Source organism: Meles meles, chromosome 1 (genome assembly GCF_922984935.1).
Source record: "Meles meles chromosome 1, mMelMel3.1 paternal haplotype, whole genome shotgun sequence".
Classification (NCBI taxonomy): domain Eukaryota; kingdom Metazoa; phylum Chordata; class Mammalia; order Carnivora; family Mustelidae; genus Meles; species Meles meles.
Window position 1 is genome coordinate 174,062,367 of NC_060066.1, and position 20,643 is coordinate 174,083,009.

The 20,643-nt window shown below is 45.8% G+C and overlaps 1 protein-coding gene across 1 annotated transcript; it reads right to left on the minus strand.

The window, feature by feature from the left end:
* Nucleotides 1–298: 298 nt before the first annotated feature.
* CPT2 (carnitine palmitoyltransferase 2) lies at nt 299–19,292 on the minus strand. Its single transcript, XM_045978793.1, has 6 exons — nt 19,193–19,292; nt 18,548–19,033; nt 8,703–8,783; nt 6,892–6,998; nt 1,891–3,195; nt 299–931 (listed from the first exon to the last, which is right to left on the minus strand). Exons 2-6 carry the CDS (start codon nt 18,700–18,702, stop codon nt 600–602), a joined length of 1,980 nt encoding a protein of 659 aa, XP_045834749.1. The 5' UTR covers nt 18,703–19,033; nt 19,193–19,292; the 3' UTR covers nt 299–599.
* Nucleotides 19,293–20,643: the final 1,351 nt, after the last annotated feature.

Genomic DNA, 20,643 nt, shown 5'->3' on the forward strand with positions numbered 1-20,643 from the left:
CTTCATTTGGCTGGATAGTCAAATAGTACTCCCCAAATCCATAGGAATACCTTTTACTGCTGCAGGACTATCAAAATCAAGCACCAGCACTTTCCAGAAAAATGAAGAGGATTTTTACAAAGGATGTACCAGGTGAGAGAGAAGTTAATAGGGAGGATGAAACAGCACTTCCTACTTGACCCAAAAAGCCAGCCAGTGGGAACTTACTGTTACCTGAACTTACCGAACTTAATGTTAGAAAGTTCTTTGTGGGGATTAGGAAAGTAGGCTGAACAACAACAGCAACTAAAAGGAACCATTGCCAAGCAACAATTAAATTTTATTTCTGTTTCAACAATAGATACACCTAAGTTATCCTTCCAAATCCCACCTCCTGATCAAATGCCCTTAAAATTGAAATCTCCCATTCTCTTTAGTTGTGATCTAGTACCACTTGGCAATTACATGTTTAGCTTTAAAACCATATTTTAAAGCTCAAGCCTTACAGCACTGGCTGCCTAGGCACCTCATGGTTAGTTTCCTTCGTATACAGAATAGCACCTTTAGGCCCCAATTTTTATGTCAACTGAAGCGATGAAGGCTTTTCACCCATCCAGATGCTAAGTTTTGATGCATTTACCATCTATGACATCAAATATGTCTTCTAAGGCCTTCTCTACACATCGGAGAAACTCCCGGGCATTGCGGCCTGGGTAGGAGGATACGTTGCAGCCTATCCAGTTGTCATGAACAGCATACCCAATGCCAAAGCCATCAGGGACCACAGGGGCAAAGCCACCAACGTTCACTGCTGGGCTGCTCAGGGTGCTCGTGGACAGGATGTTGTGGTTTATCTGCCCATATGCCGGGTCCAGGTAGAGCTCTGGCAGAGCAATCCCCTTGGCTGCTGCCAGGTACCGCAGAGCAAATAAGTGTCGGTCAAAGCCCTGGCCTGTCAGAGACAAAAATAGAAAACCAGAGTCTCAGAATCCCAGGACGGAAAGGGATCCTGGTAAAACCCCCCGCCTGTTGTCGGAGTCCCCTTCATAGCATCTTTGAGAGTAGAAGAAGGCTCTGTCTGCTTACATATGCACACATCCAACACACTAACCTCTGCAGCTGAGCCTAAAATGAAAGTATGATTTTTAAAAATTCTGAAACTGAATCAGTTTAGTCAGTCAAAAAAAAAAAAAAATACAAGAGAGCTGTGGATTCAAAAACTAAAATAAAATCCAAAGTCTAAGTCTAGTGTAAAAGACAAGATTGAGTTGCTAGAACAAAATGGAAAGGGTTTTGACAAGGGTTCTAATCTCAGCTTTCCTGCTCACGTGCTGGGTAATGTGGAGCCCGTGGCCTGAGTTTCCTACCAACCAGAATGTCACAGAGATCTCTTTTCCTTCCAGGACTTTTGGCTGCAGGAAAGGACAGAACTATGTGACCTTCCAGGTCCTTTCCAGGTCTCGAATTTTACCATGGAGAGGCAAAGGAAGGATGACACTTGGATTTGGGAAGAGCTTTTGAAATGGCTTCTTTCTAGGAAGCCAACACACGCCAAGTGAGGCAAAGTAAGAGGGGCTGCAGGCCTCGAAACCCTGACCTGTCCAAAGCAAGTCAGATGACCAACAAACAACAGAAAGAGAATCGTGTGTCACAGCTGAAAGGTGATTTTAAACGAGGATAAATTAAGATCCATTTCTATATCCCTGTGTAGAAGTAAAGAACATTCTGATCCCTAATGGCTAATCTGGCCATTCAGACTGCTAGGGCAGAAAATAATCACCATCTGGGGGTTGGCAGATGGACTGAACTGGTGAAATGGTAGAAATCAGACACGGAGGAGGATCTTACTGAGGCCTACCCCAGAGCGGAGGGCAACGTGACCCAAGGGCAGTCTCCCCACCCCCAGCTCACCCATCGCTGCTTCTCTGGTCAGCTGGCCGTGATACTTGGAGCACTCGGTCATCATCTGCTGAAGCTCGCCAACGCTGTGTTGGGAGGGCTCCCTGACAAAGGCCTCGGAACACCTCTTCGTGAAGACGGAGGCTGGCCTGATGGTCTCGGTGCGGCCGTGCTTGAAGGCTGCGGTGCTGCAGGACTCGTAGGTGGCCACGGTCTGCCCGTACTGCCGCAGGAAGGCCATCTGGAAGGCCAGCTGGGCTACCGAGTCAGGACTCAGCCTCTGCTTCTTCAAGAACTCCTTGCCCCCTCTGTGAAACTGGATGAAGTCGATGGTGAGGGTCTTCACAATGGCATCAAACCTCTCCTTCGCGGTGCTGATGCCAGTCTTGAGGGCATCGCTCAGCTTGAAGGTAAGCTTCTGCACGGCCGCAGAGGAGTCAGTGTGGGCCGGCTGACTCTGTGGGCTGATGGCAGGGGCCTGAGTGCTGTCTTTAAACACTTCGTTCAAAAACCTCAGCACTGCCACCCCGTCGCCCCAAGCATGCTCGAAGTGCAAGGCGGCAGTGCCATCCTTGGCGATAATGAGGTTAAAGGACTTATCGTACCAGCAGTTGGTGCCATCACCGTGTAGCATGCTGTGAGACAAGTGGACAAGGCCCTCGATGGGGAAGTCATCTAGGCAGAGACAGAACACAGCAGAGTCCACTTTCCTCAGGGTCTCCTCATTGCCACCACTCACCAGCTTCTTCCTGAGCTCTGCCCACACGTCTCGGTTCTCAGTGGTCAGATACGCCAGCGGAAACTCGGGGGCCGGGCTGTTGTCTGAGAGAATGTACTTCAGATGAGCCTGGATTTCCGAGGCACTCACAATGTTTCCGTCGTGATCCAGGACATCAAAAACATAGAAATGTCCTTTTCTTAGGACCAGGAGGTGCCTGGCCTTCTCATCAGTGACAAGTTCATCCCGAGTGCGTCTGGGTAAACGAGTTGAATTGAAAAGCCGAAAATACTGGGACATATCCAGGGGATATGCATTAACCAAGTAGGCCCCATACCAGGACAGGGAGGAAGGCACAAAGCGTATGAGTCTCTTGAAGGTATCAGTGTCACTTTTGGCAGGGTTCAAATGGAAAACCTCTGGCTCCAAAAGACCAGCCCGCAGACTCTTCAGAAACCGGACGGCAGAAATAGTCATATTGGTGGCCCTGGTGAGCTGGTCATTATACTCAGACTTTGGGTCAGGGTTGAATGCTATGAATGGATTGAAGTTTAAGACGATAGAGTCTCGAGCAGTTAGGTACATATCAAACCAGGGGTCTAAAAGATAAAAAAATGTAAAAAGAGAACATCATAAGACGTTAACACAGTCCCTAAAAATAAAAATTTGAGAAAAGAAAAATAATCAAGCAGACGCAGAAAAACCTCAACCTCAGAGGGTGAAACTTCCTAATTATTTTTTTGATCTGCAGTAATTCATGACATATAAACGGGCCCACACAACATGTGATCTTTTGTATGTGGCTTCTACCACTTACTATGTCTTTGATGTTCAGCCACATGGTAGCACATATCAGTTCTTCACTTTTTTGCATTGCTGAATAACACCCCATTACATGGATACACCATATTCTTTTCATCCACTCATCTGTTGGTAGACCTTGGGTTGTTTCCACTTCTTGGTTATTATGAATAATGCTGGTATGCACAAGTTTTTGTGTGGATGGATGTTCTCAATTCTCTTGGGGAAACAAGTGGAATTGCTCAAACACATGGTAAGTCTAAGTTTAACCTTTTGAGAAACTGCCTGGTTGTTTTCCAAAGTGGCTGTACCATTAGCACCAGCAGTGCACGAGGGTTCCAATTTCGCCATGTCCTCGGCAACATTTATTAGTGCTACTATCTGTCCTTTTGACTGGAGCCATTCCGGTGGGTGTATCATTGTGGTTTGGATTTGCATTTCCCTAGGCTTATCGCTTTTTCTTCCTCATTCTGTTTCCCTTCTTGACTCTTAAAGAAATAAAGTAACACCTCACTTGCATTCATCTCGAACAGAATAGTTGTTCATTCCCACCCCGTTTCCTTAGGTTTCTCTTGTTTCATCTCCTCTTGGGGTCAACATTCACACCTGTGGGGGAGAGTATTCACCATCATTCTATATACTCTGTACATGTGTGCCCTCACTCTTAAGAAATGTCCAAAAAGCAATTAGAAATAACAGTTAGTTCGTGTGAATCCTCTAAACTAGCCTTCTGCATTCCTGTGGACTCTACCTGCAAAAACTCCAGAAGCAAGGTTTATTAGAAAATGTGTCTTCGGGGGAAGTTCCTTTGGGATTAGCAAGCATGGATAAAGTCTACAAATAAAAACCATCTCCCACGAGGAAATAATTTTCACATGTAGAACACTGGGGACAGGATTAATGGACACACATTTATCTGTTATTCATTTGTTGGTCTACTCATTCCATTTCATTGCTTGAGAACATGCTGCGCCAGGCCCTGCCCAGCCTAGGGGATAGAGAGAAGAGGAGGATCAGGACTCTGATTTGGATGAACTCTGGTGAAGGACACCAACGGAATTAAAACATGATGTAACACACTGAAATGGTAAGAGAAAAAGTATTGGGGGAAGATCCATTTGATGAAAGAAGACATGAATTTATGTCTCTGATCCCTGCAGTAAAAGAATTTTAAAGAGCTGTAAGGCAAAGAGAATGAAAGAGGAGACAAGGGCAAATACTGGCAGTCGGAAAGCATTGAGACAACTGGTAAAGACTAAGGCAGACTTGAGAATGCCAAGCCTGAGCCGGTGGCTGAGAATGCCAGGAGATAACATGACGTACACAGAAGAACCCCAGGGGGCTCAGGAATTGGAAGCCTTGTTAAATTTGGTTGAAAGGTTATTTAATTAGACCCCCTCTCCCACTCCCCACATTCCCTTCCTGTACCAGTAGAAGACTTAAATTTTCAACTCTGGAGAAAGTAAAACTGGGGGACAGAAGTCACAGCTGAGATCACAAGCCCTCTTCCTTTACCCTACTCCTTCAACAGTAGCAACCGGCAGTTTAATGGAAAAGCCTTTTCTGGGAGTCTGACCCAGAGATATTAACATTAGGGGCCCCCCAAGGAAACGGTGTAGCCAGGTCCCATTACAGTGAAGCTGGGACGGTCTGGATCCACCCTTATCCACAGAGCTTCCAAAAGCTTTTTAATATCTCACTCAAATCTAAGGCATCAGAGATGGAATGCAAAGGATCTGAAGAAAGAAAAGAGGGCAAAACAAATGGGAAAGAAAAAAGCACCTTGGAGACAGACTATGAAGGAATATAAGAGCGTAAAAAACTTCTTCTATAACTTATTAAGCACATAGAAAACTAAACAAAAGAAAGCATAAAATAATTATTAACTTCAGGGGAAACAAGTTCATATGGGAACAGGAAAGACAATTTCAATAGGCTCCACGGCTCAGCTGACGATAGTGTTTATATGGTCCTAATAGTATAAACACGAAGTATGGAGCAAACCAAAATGCCAAGTGAGCCCCGTGATCATCACGGAACGAGACCTACGCGTGTATGCACGTGCACGTGATAAGGAGAGGACAGGCTGCCCGATTCTGGTCTTCCACAGTGAGACGTCAGAGATTATGCCTCCAACTGAACAAGTGAAGACGCAGTGGTTCAGGCATGGGATTTGGGGATAGGTCAGAAGAAGGAGCAGCTGAAGTGAGGAGTGGGAAACCAGGGGAGGGTCAGGAACTTGCTATTTTTCCAGACCAGCCTGGTAGAACTCTTTGATTCTTTAAACCCTGTGCATGTATAACCTTATTAAAATAGGGGTGCCTGGGTGGCTCAGTCAGATGGGTGTCTGCCTTCAGTTCAGGTCATGATATCAGGGTCTTGGGATCAAGCCCCACATTGGGTGTCACTGCTCCATGGTGAGCCTTCTTCTCCCTCTCCCTCTGTCTGCTGCTCCCCCTGCTTGTGCTTTCTCTCCATCAAATAAATAAATAAAATATTTTTTTAAAATAAACAAAATATACACTAAATTAAAAGAAGTGCTGTGGGAACAGAGGTGGGACCAACCAGCTCTGAATGGAGAGGGAGGAGGACTGAAAGTTTTCCTGGAAAAATCATCCCACCTGGGTGGTTTTTTTTTCCTTTTCTTTTCTTTTTAAAAATTGAGATGCAGCTAACATAAAACACGTTACAACTTTCAGGTGTACAACCCAATGATTCGGTATCTGCATATATTGTATAATGATCAGCATGATAGGTCTAGTTAACATCTGTCATCACAGGGTCACAAAGTTGTCTTTTCTTGTGATGACAGTTTTTCAGATCTATACTCTTAGCGCTTTCAAATATACAACACTATCATCAACTACAGCCACAACGCTGTATATTCTACCCCATGACTTCCTTCTTTTCTAACTGGAAGTTTGTACCTTTGGACCCCTTTCACCCAATTCACTCCCCATGCCCCCCAACCCTTGCCAGCATCTATGGCAACCACATACTTGGGACTTAAAAGAATTTGTTAGGCTAAAAAATGGTAGAGGGAACAACATGGACAAAGACACAGAAGAATGAAAGACTAAAGAGTTGAGGGAACAGTGAGCTGTTGAGTTTTGTCAGCCATGAGAGTTTCAGGGTCATACAAAAGACGAGGCTGGAAAGGGCAGTTACGCGAGACTGTGAAGGATCCAGGGTGACACACACGGGGCACAGGACTTAATCCTGCATCCTTTTCATGGAGCCAGGGATTAGGCTCTGCCTGGGTCCTACCTGCAGAGAAGACGAAACATTGCTCCTGAGGACAAACTTCAGGTGAGATCTTAGTGGAGGAGGAGCTCCCTCGGCCTTGAAGTTTACCTCAGAAAGAGTGGATGAGGCATTCTACTGGTGGGCTGGTCTCACCAAAAATATTCTGAGACCAAACCAGGAGAAAAGATGCCTTCCTGTCCACCGTAGAAGGCTCGGGGACTAGCGCGCCCGCAGCCCGGCGCACCTACCGGAAATGTAGCTCGTGTGTCTATTCCGCTTGTCCCGAGCGACCAGCTGCTTGTGCAGCTCCTTCCCAATCCCATTCTCAAAACTCTTGCAATGCTGTTCTGTTTTCCTGAAATGTTCATGAAAAGACAGGATCAATCCATGGCAGGGAATACATGATTTCTAGACTCATGGCCAAGAGCTCTTACACTAAGACTTGGGTCCCTGGCAGCACACGCCTAGAACCTAGGACTGAGATCAGAAAGGCCCTCTGATCAGAAGAACAGCAATCAGTCCAAAACAGAAAAATTTAGGATATCTTCTTAAAATGACTGATCGGGACGATCAATCAACATCTCATAAAACAATGTGTAATCTAGAAGGCAGCTTGGCATGGAGAAAAGGAGATGGGCTTTAGAATCCAGAAGAGCTGAGTCTTAATTTTAGCGTTGTCACTGTCAAACTATGTGACCTTGAACATGTTACTCCATCTCTGAGTCTTGGTTTCTTTATGTGCAAAACAGGGATAATATACCACCTTATAAGGATAAAAATACTTTTAAAGCTAAGGACTCAGGATAGTTTAAAACATAATACTTAGTAACTGGTAGCAATTAAATCATTACCATGTCAAGAGAAGCTTCAAGTGACTAATATAGAATATTTAAAAGCAGAGGACTAGGGGTGCCTGGGTGGCTCAGGTCATGATCTCAGGGTCCTAGGATCAAGCCCCGCATTGGGCTCTCTGCTCAGCAGGGAGCCTGCTTCCTCCTCTCTCCGCCTGCCTCTCTGCCTACTTGTGATCTCTCTCTGTCAAATAAATAAATAAAATCTTAAAAAAAATAAAAAAAAAATTAAAGCAGAGGACTAGAGGACTAGATCATGAACAATCCATCTACATTTTCCATCACTGCCCAGGGAAGGATGTGATCCCAATAACAATGCCACTTATTTGTACAAAACCTTCCAATATGGAACACGTGAACTGCACTGGGATATAAAAGCTTAACACAACCCACTTTTGACAATATCCAATACTACTGTCTAGTTCTATGCTGAATTAGCTTCCTAGGACTTCCATAACACCAACAAAGTGCACGGCTTAAAACAACAGAAATTTATTCTTTCATAGTTCTTGGAAGTATAAAGCCAAGGTCTTGATAGGACCATATTCTCCCCAAGACCCTAGGGGAGACTCTGTTCTCTTTGCTTCTGGTGTTACCAGCTGTCCTTGGCATTCCCTGGTTAACTGATACAGTCCAATCTGCCTCCGCCATCAATGGCCGTGTCTGTGTCTCTTTTCTCATAAGGACGCTAGTTATACCAGATTAAGACCCATCCTAATCCAGTATGACCTTACCTTAAATAATTACACGTGCAGTGATCCTATTTCCAAATAAAGTCACACACAAGGTTCCAAGAATGGAACGAATCTGCAGGGCATACTATCCGACGCAGTACACATGCTCACCAAGCAAACTTCTGGCCTGCCATATGTTCTCCTCAATGAACTCCCTACCAAGAGCACATGCCCTCTGCCAATGACCAGGGCCAGCCTGCCTCCAGGTCCACCTGACAAGATACAGTACAAAGTTGGCATTCTGGCTTAGAAACCATTGCCTGTTCAGTCTGGTCAAAGAGAATCTCACTCCAGGGTCTGCTCAGTCATTCCGGAACAAAAACCCATTTCCTGAACTTGAAAAGGTCAGGACTAGGTCCCAGGGCCCTGGAGACCTGACCAAATCACAGACACTCCCCGAAGCTTGGTCCACTAGCACTTGCCAGCCTCTCTTGAACCACCCAACCACGGTCATCCGGGGGTCTCAGCATTTACCTGAACTGGTCATCATCTAAGAGAGGCTTCTGCGCACGGAGGTATCTCTTAATGGTGTTTTCAAGCTTGGGAATAGGCAGCCTGGGAAGAAAATAAGTTAAGTGTAAAGGTGACAATATGTGGAAGAAGTCATTTAGCTTCCTAAACCAAACTAATAAATAATGACTGGATAATTAATTTCCTTCCCCCAAAAACCAAAAATGGGAAGCCACAGGCCAATCAGAATAGGATTTACTAATGCAAATATCAATGGTAACTTTTTTTAAAGTAAAATAAGAACTTTTTAATGTCTTAATGATGAATTTTATAAGCAAAATATTCAAACAGATTCAAAATGGGGAAGCAGAAGCTGCCCGAAGCAATCTTGTTTCCTGTTCACAAGTATGATACCTCTGCTAACCCTGTCCTGGCACTGATGTTAATTCTACTTGAAGTTTCAATAACTGCATTCTTCTAGTGAAGAAAGATGAAAAAAGATGAAAAAAGAAAATTCTCTTTTTAAATTTTCTTGGGCATTTTATGACAGAGAATCACACAGAAATGAAACACACGTCTGTCCGAGGGCCAGCCAAATATGGGATCGACCATCAAGCCACACACACTCACCAAGAGTCCTATGCGGAGAACCAGATTTTCCTGTTTGCTTCCTTACTCATCATTCTCTACCACCGCATTCCCAACCACAGCGATGGTGACAAGTTACTGGTCCACAGCAAGATGAAAACACATGGACAGCCTAGTGAGGTGTACTTGCTTTTTCATGTCAGTGATTTTACTGAATGATATATCCTGTTGTACCAAAACTTACTCATAGTTGCCAAGTTAGCACTGCCAACTTAAAATTAAGACCGATATAGTCAAGATATCTAAATATGGCAGCCATTTTGGGAAACTGGAAAGTTATCCATAAAATATACTTTAAAACCTTACTACAAGATATACTGTGATTCTTCAGTTTATTTTTCAACGCATATTTATCAAAAACAGGATGTCAAAAATAATCTGCATTATTTACAGCCAATATGGGTTGCACTGAGTAACCACTCACAACACTTTAACACGGTCGAGTACTGCTCTTACATTCATGGACTTACACAGCAAATCCCAAATACTACCTCAGCTACCTCATAATTACGAAGTCACCTACTTACCTTTCCCAACACTTTTACACAATAGAGACAGTCATGAAAGTGGGAAAAGCATATTTTCAGGATGATTATTTATTTTGGGGTTATTAATACAACAGAAATTGAATTGTCTCAATGGAACTAAATTAAGGAAGTATGGATAAAAGAAGTATAAACTTTTTATCATGGATACCAGTTTTTTGTAAATCACCTGTTTTCTATATAAAAATTTTTTAAAGATTTTATTTATTGGGGCACCCGGGTGGCTCAGTCAGTTAAGAGTCTGCCTTCAGTTCAGGTCATGATCCCAGGGTCCTGGGATGGAGCCCCACATCGGGCTCCCTGCTCAGTGGGAAGACTGCTTCTCCCTCTCCAACTCCCTCTGCTTGTGCTCTCTCTCTCTCTCTTTCAAATAAATAAATAAAATCTTTTTTTATTTTTTTTTAAAGATTTTATTTATTTATTTGACAGAGAGAGATCACAAGTAGGCAGAGAGGCAGGCAGAGAGAGAGTGAGAGGGAAGCAGGCTCCCTGCGGAGCAGAGAGCCCGATGCGGGACTCGATCCCAGGCCCCTGAGATCATGACCTGAGCCGAAGGCAGCGGCTTAAACCACTGAGCCACCCAGGCGCCCCTAAAATCTTTTTTTAAAAAGAGGATTTTATTTATTTATTTGAGAGAGAGTGAATGAGAGGGAGAGGGAGAGAGAATCTGAAGCAGACTCCCTACTGAGCACCAAGCCCCAAGGCGGGACTCGATGCTATAACCTTGAGATCATGACCTGAGCTGAAACCAAGAATCGGACACATAACCAACTGAACCACCCAGGCATCCCTCTACATAAATTTTTTTAAAAAGATAAAGAATATGCCAAATTTACCAGGTTTTCATTTTTGCCTTGCATAAAATGACTTCAGTGTAAATGCCAAATAGCAATAACGAACACATCACTGGATTACCTAGTTCTTTGGCAGATGACGGCCATGGTTATGAGTTACTGGTTCACGGTGGTCCTTTATTTTAAGAAATAACAATATTCTGGGGCACCTGGGTGGCTCAGTGGGTTAAAGCCTCTGCCTTCAGCTCAGGTCATGATCCCAGGATCCTGGGATCGATCCTGGGATCGAGCCCCGCATCAGGCTCTCTGCTCAGCAGGGAGCCTGCTTCCTCCTCTCTCTCTCTCTGCCTGCCTCTCTGCCTACTTGTGATCTGTATCTCTCAAATAAAATAAAATCTTTTAAAAAAAAAAAGAAAGAAATAACAATATTCTCCCCCATAATTTTAGTGATTTATCAAACACAAAAAGTGTGAGAACTACTGGCACAGTAGAGAGAGACTGAGATGGAGACTCAGGCTTAACTCACAACTCTACCACATCATTTCTAGTTAGAGGGTTACAGGTGGCAAATTTCTTGATGTCCTAGGCAGGAGATGGAGAGAGGAACCGCCTCACAGAGACATGTGAAATCCTACCTATCAAGTTCCAGCTCCATTTAGCACAAGTTCATCACCAACATGTCTAACATATGGAAAGGTGAAGTTCACAGCCTTTAGAATCCCACAGATCTGCGTTTGCACCCGGGACTGTCACTTACTATTCATGTAAATTTCTTACCACTTTGCCTCCTTCTTTTTCCATTCGTGAAATAATAGCTCACTGTGCTACTAGGGGATCAAAACTGAAGAAATATCAAGAACTTGGAGATGTGTTATCTATTTCCTTCCATCAGCTCAGCGACTTCCAGTTTGGCCCTGACTAGCTATTATTCCTCCCTAGCCATTTCCTCTAGATCTTTTATGTATTTTTTAAGTTTCTTTTTAAAGATTTTATTTATTTATTAGAGAGAGAGAGAACGAGCAGTGGGAAGGGGCAAAAGGAGAGAGCAGGGGGAGGGAGAAGCAGGCTCCCCGCGGAGCAGGAAGCCCAATGTGGGGCTCAATCCCAGGACCCCAAGATCATGACCTGAGCCAAAGGCAGATGCTTAACCAACTGAGCCACCCAGGTGCCTCTGTTTTTTGAGTTTTTAAAATTTTTATTTAAGTAATCTTTCCACACAACATGGGGCTTGAATTCACAACCCTGAGATCAAGGGTCACATGCTCTTCCAATTGAACCAGCCCAGCGCCCCTGCACTAGATTTCAGAATCCCCATTCCATTCTGAATAAACTACCCTGTATTCTATAACTTCCTTAGGACTTCTCCTACCTCCTCAGCTTTCTTAAAATCTAACTATTCTGAAAATACCATTTGCTTTCAGATTTCTCTCTCAAAAAAGCCACTCCTCAGCTTCTAGGAAGACCCAGGACTCTCCTAGGACTCTCCTGCTCTCACCACCTGCCATTGACATTAAACCGGCCTCTTTCCTCTCCAAGCCAATTGCACCACCTCTTCCCCATCCTCATCTCTTTGCTGCTCCAAGGGGTGGTGGGTTAGTAAACCAGCTCTCACGTGGGCAGGGGGGTGAGGCCCTGGTTTTTAGAATTTACCAATTTCTAGACATCTCCCACCAGGCCAAATTCCAGGTACCACACAATGTCACTGAATGCGGAGCTGGGAAAAACTGCAGAGCTGGCTCTCGTGACCACGGTGACACACACAGGGGAGCTCGCCACTTACCAAGATCCTTCCTCAAAACCTCTTCTCTGACCTCCGCCGGCACATGGGCTGACAGAGAATAGGCACTAATCTCTCCTTCCTTGCCCCACTCCCCATCCCTGATTCTGCTCTATCACATTTAGTAGGTTATGTGTTATGTCCCTCTCCCCCACCAGACCGCCAACTGTGAGGTCCTGAAGGACGCTGAAGATGGGAGTTAGAAATTATTCTCTCTTCTGCCCTGTTGGTTTCTTTCATCATCTTCTTCTGAGTCTCTATTCCCTCATTATGTCCTTTTGCCCTAAAAGTGCATATTTTCTCAAGACTGCGTCCTCCGCCCTCTCCTGACTGTACACTGTCAGTGAGCCCCTCTGCTCTGATACTTTCAACTCTGACACTTCCACAGGCTCCTCTAAACAGGGACTGAGGGAGAAAATGCAAGGAATGCAAGGGAGCGTGACCCTGCCAAAGGCAGAGCGACTCTGTCTAGGGACGGGGAAACCTCGAAGCCAGACAAACCTGAGTTTAGTTATAAACAAGTCACTTTTCAAAAAGTAGATCAGTGGTTACTAGGGATGGGAGGGGGGATGGGGAGTGACTGCTACTGTGCAGTCACTGTGCAGGTGGTCTTTTTCTGGGGGGAGGGTACAGAAGGGAATGAATGAACTAGAGAGTGGTGACAATCCCAGAACTCTGTGATTATACAAAAAAAAAAATCTCTGAATTTGTATACTTTTAAAAAGTGAACAGTACCTCGATAAAGCTGTTAAATTTTTTTTTTTTAAAGTTCATCTGTAGGGGCGCCTGGGTGGCTCAGTGGGTAAAGCCTCTGCCTTCGGCACAGGTTGTGGTCTTGGGGTCCTGGGATCAAGCCCCGCATCGGGCTCTTTGCTCAGCAGGGAGCCTGCTTCTCCCTCTCTCTGCCTGCCTCTCTGTCTACTTGTGATCTCTCTCTGTCAAATAAATAAATAAATAAAATCTTTAGAAAAAGAAACTTCATCTCTAGTGATCATTTTTGTCTTTAGTAAATTGAAGGAATTGAAAGAGGGGTGTCTCCAAGGCCCCTCCACAATTCTGTGGCTGCAGCCTCAGGAATCACGTGGCTCTGCCCCCTGGCGAGCCCGCTCACTGCATGGTAGTTTATGATGCTTCTTCATTCCCAGCTCCATGACTGGGCACGGAGACTTGGGCACACTACCCATCCTCTATGTAATTGTCCTCATCTATAAAATGGGGATATTAATATGTACCTCCTAAGGTTCTGTGCAGATTTAATGAGGCAATTCACGTCACTACCTTAGAACAGTGTCTGACACATAGTAAGCACTCAATAAATATTACATTTTATTAACTACTGAGGACTCAAGTCTTATAGATCTCAACTCTGCCACTAGACTGTTGATAACCCCAGGGAACTAGCACATCGCCCCTCCCTCAGTGCCTAGCATGGATTTCACCATTTCTGTTGTTCTGCCTGCCCGTCACGTGTTCTCTCTTCTTCTGGTAACAGCGCTCCTTCCTACTCAAGTCCCTTTGATTCACGTGGAGCTGACCTACCAGCCGACCCTGGAGTGGGCTTAGAGTGTACTGGTTCAGACCAGGAAGAACCCATAAAACAAAATTACAGGTTTTTGTTTTTTTTTAAACTGTGAGGAAGGGGAAATCCCTACTAGCTGAGATCACTAAGAGACCAAGGTATAAACTATGTCATAAGTGGTGGCTGCCATTTTGTCACCATAAGGAGACAGCCTGCCTAAGAATGGAATCACAGCAATGCAAAGGGTTGAATGGAAAGGCCAAAGAGTCTTAACAACATCATTTGAGCCCTTATCCCAACCTGGATTTTTCAGGTCTGTGAGTCCTCTATTCCGGTTTCCTTAAGCCAATGTAAAGCGGTGTTTCTGTAACTTGTTACCGCAAAGGCCAGTTACTGCTTTTCAGTAAGTGTCCCCTTACAGTCAACTGATTCACTAATCTTTAGAAATCAAGTTGCGAGGTCACCCCTCGTGTCCTTGCAGTTCTCTAAAGAACACCAAAAGTGGTTTCCCACGCCCACACACACCTGCAGCCCCTCGTGCTCCCCGCAATGTAATGCATCAGGTGCCTTGAAGGGGGTAGAGACAGGGCCCTGAGAGAGGTCTGGCAGGTCCTGCTGAACCACATGGGCTCCCCTTCCCCACCCGCCTCTAGAGAATCCCCATCTGAACATGAACTGCTATAGAGACGGAAGAAAAGAACATTGCTAAACAGACTTTTGTACACAATCTAGTTAACATTGAGATAAGGCCAATCTATCTTAAGGATATGCCTCTGGGGCCCTGTTATCCTCCACACTCCGGAAATTCTGGCCTCCCCAGCCTCCCATTTGAATTCTGCCCATTCTGTCTGGAACACCAATTATCATCTAAAGTGATTAGAGGCTAAAAGATAAAAACAGATTGACATTTATTGTGAATAAACTATAGGCCTAAAATGGTGACTAATATTTTTTTTAAAGACACAATAGGTCGCCCCCAAACACAATCCCATCACAAGCGCGCATGTGCACGTGCACACACACACACCCAGCCCAGTTCTAATAACTTAGGGCCCAAATGGTGATTCTTTACTTTGAGATGGACCCTCCAGAAACTTCTCAACATTTCTGAACATGCCATGTATTTTCAGGCTTCTGTTCGTGGGCATGAGCTGCTCTACCCTTCCTTCACTCCTCTCACTCAGGGATCTTCAAAGTCCTCAAATGCCACCTCCTCTGTGAAGCTTCCCTTGCTTGCCCAGGCACTGTCACCCTGACCAGCACACTGACATAACACAGTAATTGTCACCAAGCACATCCCACACCTGCAAACACATTCCTGATGCAGCTACAGTCCTTGTGAATATCAAGTGAGTACTTGTCACTAAGTGCCAGATGTGTACTAAGTGCTTCGTATCAGGGCATTTAATTCTAACAATCCTGAGAGAAAGGTAATATTATCATCCCAGTGCCTAGGTTAGATGATCTCCTCACAGCCATGCAGCTAGTCTGAAGTGGAGTGATCTAAAAATCAGATCTGACTCCTGACTCATGATCTTGTGGAAAACTGAAGGACTGGAGCCATTTTAAAATAGAGTTGGAGCAGCCACTGTAGAGAAACTGCCTCACTTGCTCTTGTTTGAACTGGCCAGAAACCTTCTGGACAAAATGGCAATTGTCTTAAGCAATTGTTTGAGAAGTCAACGGAAGAACAGACAACCTGATCACAAGACTGGTGGTTATGGACTGTCTAGAAAAAAAAAAGTCAGCAGTTAATATATAACTGGGAGTAGTTTGACTTGTAAACATGCATAGAAAACAGTTTCCCCCCTTTTATTCAACTCATGTAATGTAACTCAACTTTTATTCAACTCATGTAATTGCCCCTTTCTCTTCCTCATAAGAACTTGTTGCTTTCACCCTACAGATGGGAACCCTATTTGGGTACTTACTTGAATTTGTGTTCCTCACATAGCGATTCTTTGATCCCAAATAAATGTTCATTTGCCTCCCGTTGTAGCTCTTTCTTACATCATGAAATGCTGCTTCCCATTTATCACATTTTATCTTTACCTGTTTATCTGTCAAATCTTCCCCACTGTGTGGTATGCTCCTCACCATGACCAATTTGGTCTCTAAATCCACACAAATAGGGGGACCTGAGTGGCTCAGTGGGTTAAGCCTCTGCCTTCGGTTCAGGTCATGGTCTCAGGGTCTTGGGATAGAGTCCCGCATTAGGCTCTCTGCTCAGCAGGGAGCCTGCTTCTCCTCTCTCTGCCTGCCTCTCTGCCTACTTGTGATCTCTGTCGTCAAATACATAAATAAAATCTTTAAAAAATAAATAAATAAAAATTAATCCACACCAATAAATGTTTCTCAAATTAATAATGTGAATGAGTGGGTCAGGCTGGCCCACCCTTTGTTCCCCCAGGACTTGCAGTTTTATATTCTGAGGTTAACTCTTCAGTGTATATAAATGTGGTCCTTAATTAATAATGCCTAACTGAACTATACACCTAAAAATAGATGAAATGCTAAATTTTATATGATGCATATTTAAGCACACTAAAAAGGAGAAAGAAAAAATCGTTAACACTTAAAAAGCAAAAAGTGACCATGCAAGGGTACATAGATGAAAGTGGCCAAAGGGCAACAGGGATAGGGGCACCTGGGTGGCTCACTTGGTTAAGCACCTGCCTGTTTCTCCCTCTGCCACTTCCCCCAGCTCCTGCTCTCTTTCCCTCACTCTCAAATAAATAAAATCTTAAAAAAAAAAAAAAAAAAAAAAGGCAGCAGTGCTATGACAGGAACAGGAAGAGGGAGGGAAGGAGATCCAGTTCAACTACCACAAAGAGACTAGACCTTCCAGGAAAACTAATTAGGAGAGTTCCCTATTTTTGGCATCTTACCTCACTCTGTGTTCACAACAGCCCTATGAAGTGTGTGTTTCATTCTCACGTTGGTAAGAACTGTAGCTGAAAGAAGTTACTCGCCTGAAACTGCTAAGTATCACATCTAGACTCTGAAAACAAATCCTACCAGCTTACTGATTCTAAAATGGAGAAAATCCCTCTGATCTTAAGGTCAAATGCTCCAGGGCTTGGCAAGTGAAGACAGGTTCTGTCATTCCTCACCTTTCCCCCACATACAGGCTCACTCAGCTCACCCCTAGGCTGTTAAGGAGACTTCGCCCACAGGCAACTTTTTTTCCTCCCTTCCCCCTGCCAAATTTAAGCAGTAGGGTTGGAGCGAGATAATCTCATTTTTGTCCATGTTAGGTGTCTGCACGCCGTTATTTCAGAAGTGCCACCTCAGATGCTATTTCTGAGAGGGTGGGGGTGGGCAAAGATGACTGTGGGTTACACTGTTGCTGGATGTGGAGAAAACAGCAATCTAGCAGCTGGGGTAACCCCTATGATACAATCTTTGTTTGTGGGGTGGGGAGCCCCAGCCTCCAGTCCCTGGACTGGGAGATCCCGGGTGGCAGTTTGGTGAGAAAGGAAGTGAGAAGGCTCTGTGAGACAATTTTGGGACTTGGCACCAGGAACCAACCGGTGAGTGAGCAGAGAAGTTAAAGTCTGGTTTTAGAGGGTAAATACATTTCAGGAAATTTCTAACTTTGGAAAAGGAGCCCAGGTAGGCTCAGATTAAGGCTGGCAGTTCAAAGCCTAGGAAAAATGGAAGTCGACTTAAAGAAAATACCAGATGGGAAAAGAAAAGAAAATACCGCATGAGGGAAAAAGAGAGGATGATTTATTGGGACTGTTTTTCCAACAGAGGAAACTCCGGGCAAAGTGTTAGAAGGGGCGGGTAGCTCAGGTGAGGATGAACACAGAAAAATTGGGGGAGAGGGGTTTCTGGATCTAAGCTGAATTAGAGTTTGGGAGGGGCACTGAGGGTGGTGTCTAGAATTCTGTGAGGGGGTTGAACCTGCAGAAGTTAATTGTGGGTTGGGGAGGATATATTAGGGAGAGAAACCTTGCCAGTAGTTGAGGAAGGTTTGGAAGGGTTGAAAGGCCCTCAGGTGAAGACAGGACTTGGAGAGCTGAGGCTGGAGGAGGGTAAGGTGAGCCCTTAAGGAGTGTGCTAGGTGACCCATGGGCTGCTAAAAGAGCAGAGTATTGGAGACATGGTGAGTGGGGCTGAGCAACAGGCCTGAAGAAGGTGGGAGTGCTGGGAAAAGTTGAGGGAGGGTAAGTACTATGTATCAGGAATTGGCCTGTCCATATTCTGGGCAGGGAGGAGGGGCAGTCATGAAAGTACTTCAGGGGACACCCTAGCTGGAGGGATAAGGGTGGTGCTGGAGAAATGCAGGGTGAGCATTTTTCAGGAAGAAATGTGAGGGACTCCCTCGGTATCTGGATGGGAGTTGGGTCACTGGAGAGAATCTGAGCGAGAAATGGGGCGTTCTGGAAGGGAATGCAAACGTTCTGAGGTTCCTGTGTCAGGAGATTCTCAAAGTGACAGGATTTCCAGATTCCAAGTTGTAACAGCGTCCCAGTTAGGTGTTTGGGGCGTGGGCGCGGGTTCAGCACGAGTCGTGAGTGACTGGTGTGAAGGCTGGGGCCGATCCCAGCGGGCGGCGGGGAGCGGGAGGCCGGGCTCACCTGGGCAGGCTGTCCTGGAAGTGCATAGTGGGCACGATGCTGCGCTGCAGGTACTCGCGGGACCCCGAGCCTGAGCTAAGGGGCCGACGCAGGGATCCCGGGCCAACTGCAGGGTCCCGGGGCCAGGCGCGCAGCAGCAGCAGGCGGGCCACCATCGTCCCGGGAGGCTGAGGCGGCGAGAAGGCTGGGGGGATGGGACTTGGCGGAGACAGAGACGAGACCGCCACCCACTAGGTCCCCAGGTCGCTGCGTCAGGAACTCCACTCACGCTCGCGTCGGTCCCCTGAGCCACTTCCGGCCCCTGGCCCCGCCCACGGGGGCGCGCGACCGCCGTCGGGCCCGCCCCGGGCGCCCCTGGGCCTCGCAGGGTCCAGCCCCCTGCCGGGCGGAGAGCGTCACCGCCTCCTCCCCCGCAGATCTTCCTGCCGGTCTTCCTGCGGGTCGTCCTTCAGCTCCCAGGGCTTCGGCGCAAGACAGAAACTGGAGCTGAAGGAAAAGAAAGGAAGGAGAAAGAAAAGAAGGAAAAAAGAATCTGACAAACCTAAATTTAATCTAGGGTCCATCCCAAGGAGATTGTGGGCACGATCTTAAGCCCCTGTTTCCTCGTCTAAGAAATAGAGGTTTGTGATCGATCATTCAACGTACCTTTCACGATCCTAGATATGAAATGAGGTAATTTGGTATGGGCAGTGCCGGGCATGTGAGCGGTAGATGGTGATGACGGCTGTTGTTACTAGTGACCCCTGACCTTCGCCCTGTGGAAGATCCCTGACCTACCACAGTTCACAGCCCAGCTGCCCTGCGACGTCACCTGAGCTGCTATTAGAGGAAATGTATGCAGGAGCCAGAAACCATGGAGTTGCCTGTCCAGCCACCTGTTCTGTGCAGAACGCCCCTTTTGAGCAGGATCTCTTCTGCTCCAACATGCTTTCTCAGCTTGAATACTTCCAAAGGCAGGAAGCTCTGCCCCTGGTTCTAGGGAGACTTCTGGGCTCTGTGGCCTACATGAAGCTACCTGTCACCACCAATCACCTCTGAGTTTCCTTCCAACTCTGACTCTAAGATTATAGGACTGGGGACACCTGGGTGGCTCAGTCGGTTAAGCGTCTGCTTTGGGCTCAGGTCGTGATCCATGGGTCCTGGAATCAAGCCCTGCATGAGGCTCCCTCCTCAGTGGGGAGCCTGCTTCTCCCTCTCACTCTGCCCTTGCCCCCTTGCTTGGGCTTGCTCTCTCTCGTGCTCTCTGTCACTCGCGCGCTCTCTCTCTCTCTCTCTCTCTCAAATAAATAAATAAATATCTTTTAAAAATAAAAAGATTATAGGACTGGAATAGAGATCTGTTGTCCCTCACCCATTACAAAACAAATAACCCTATTACACTCCAATCCCTGCTCTCAGTGGCAGCTGAACTATTAGGTGGGCTCTGCTCCCATTCCATAGAAGAAAGAGGAGTATCAAAAGACATAAAACCAGGGTGCCTGGGTGGCTCAGTCAGTTGGGTGGCTGCCTTTGGCTCAGGTCATGATCTCAGACTCCTGGGATCAAGTCCTGCATTGGGCTCCCGACTCGGTGGGGAGTCTGCTTCTCCTCCCTCTGACTGCTGCTCCCCCTGCTGTACTCTCTAGGTCATATAAATAAATAAAATCTTAAAAAAAAAAAAAGACATAAAACCATGTAGGCTGGCTTGAGGTACAGAATTCCATTGTGGGAACTTGGATTTTCTTACCTTCAGCTCTTTCAGTCATGGCCCCGTGTGTCTGAGGTAGCTGGTCTGTCCCACAGCTGGCTCAGCAGTGGCAGAAGCTGGAGCACATCAGAAAGAGCACTGGACTGGAAGTCAAAAGACCTGAGCTTTTGTCTCAGCTTTGTCTTTAACTTAGGTGCCCCTGGTTGAACAGAAAGATCACCAACAACCTCTGACACTCACTTAGTGGTGACTACAAATCCTACAGAACTGAACATAAAACTCAAAAATACTGAATATCTAAGCCTCCTTCCCTGAGGGGAGAACAGACAAAGCTGACCCAAACCTAAAACACTGGTAATATTTGCCTACAGTGTATAGAGCCAGAGAGAGAATATCAAATTTTTTCTTA

Bases quoted from the DNA above. Each gene is read 5' to 3' on its own strand.
- CPT2 (XM_045978793.1), bottom strand. From the start codon at position 18,702: ATGGTGGCCCGCCTGCTGCTGCTGCGCGCCTGGCCCCGGGACCCTGCA. The intron at 3,196-6,891 runs GTAGGTGCGCCG...TTTATCTTTTAG, and splicing joins ACACACGAGCTACATTTCCG to ACCCCTGGTTTGATATGTAC. The intron at 932-1,890 runs GTGAGCTGGGGG...TGTCTCTGACAG, and splicing joins GACCAGAGAAGCAGCGATGG to GCCAGGGCTTTGACCGACAC.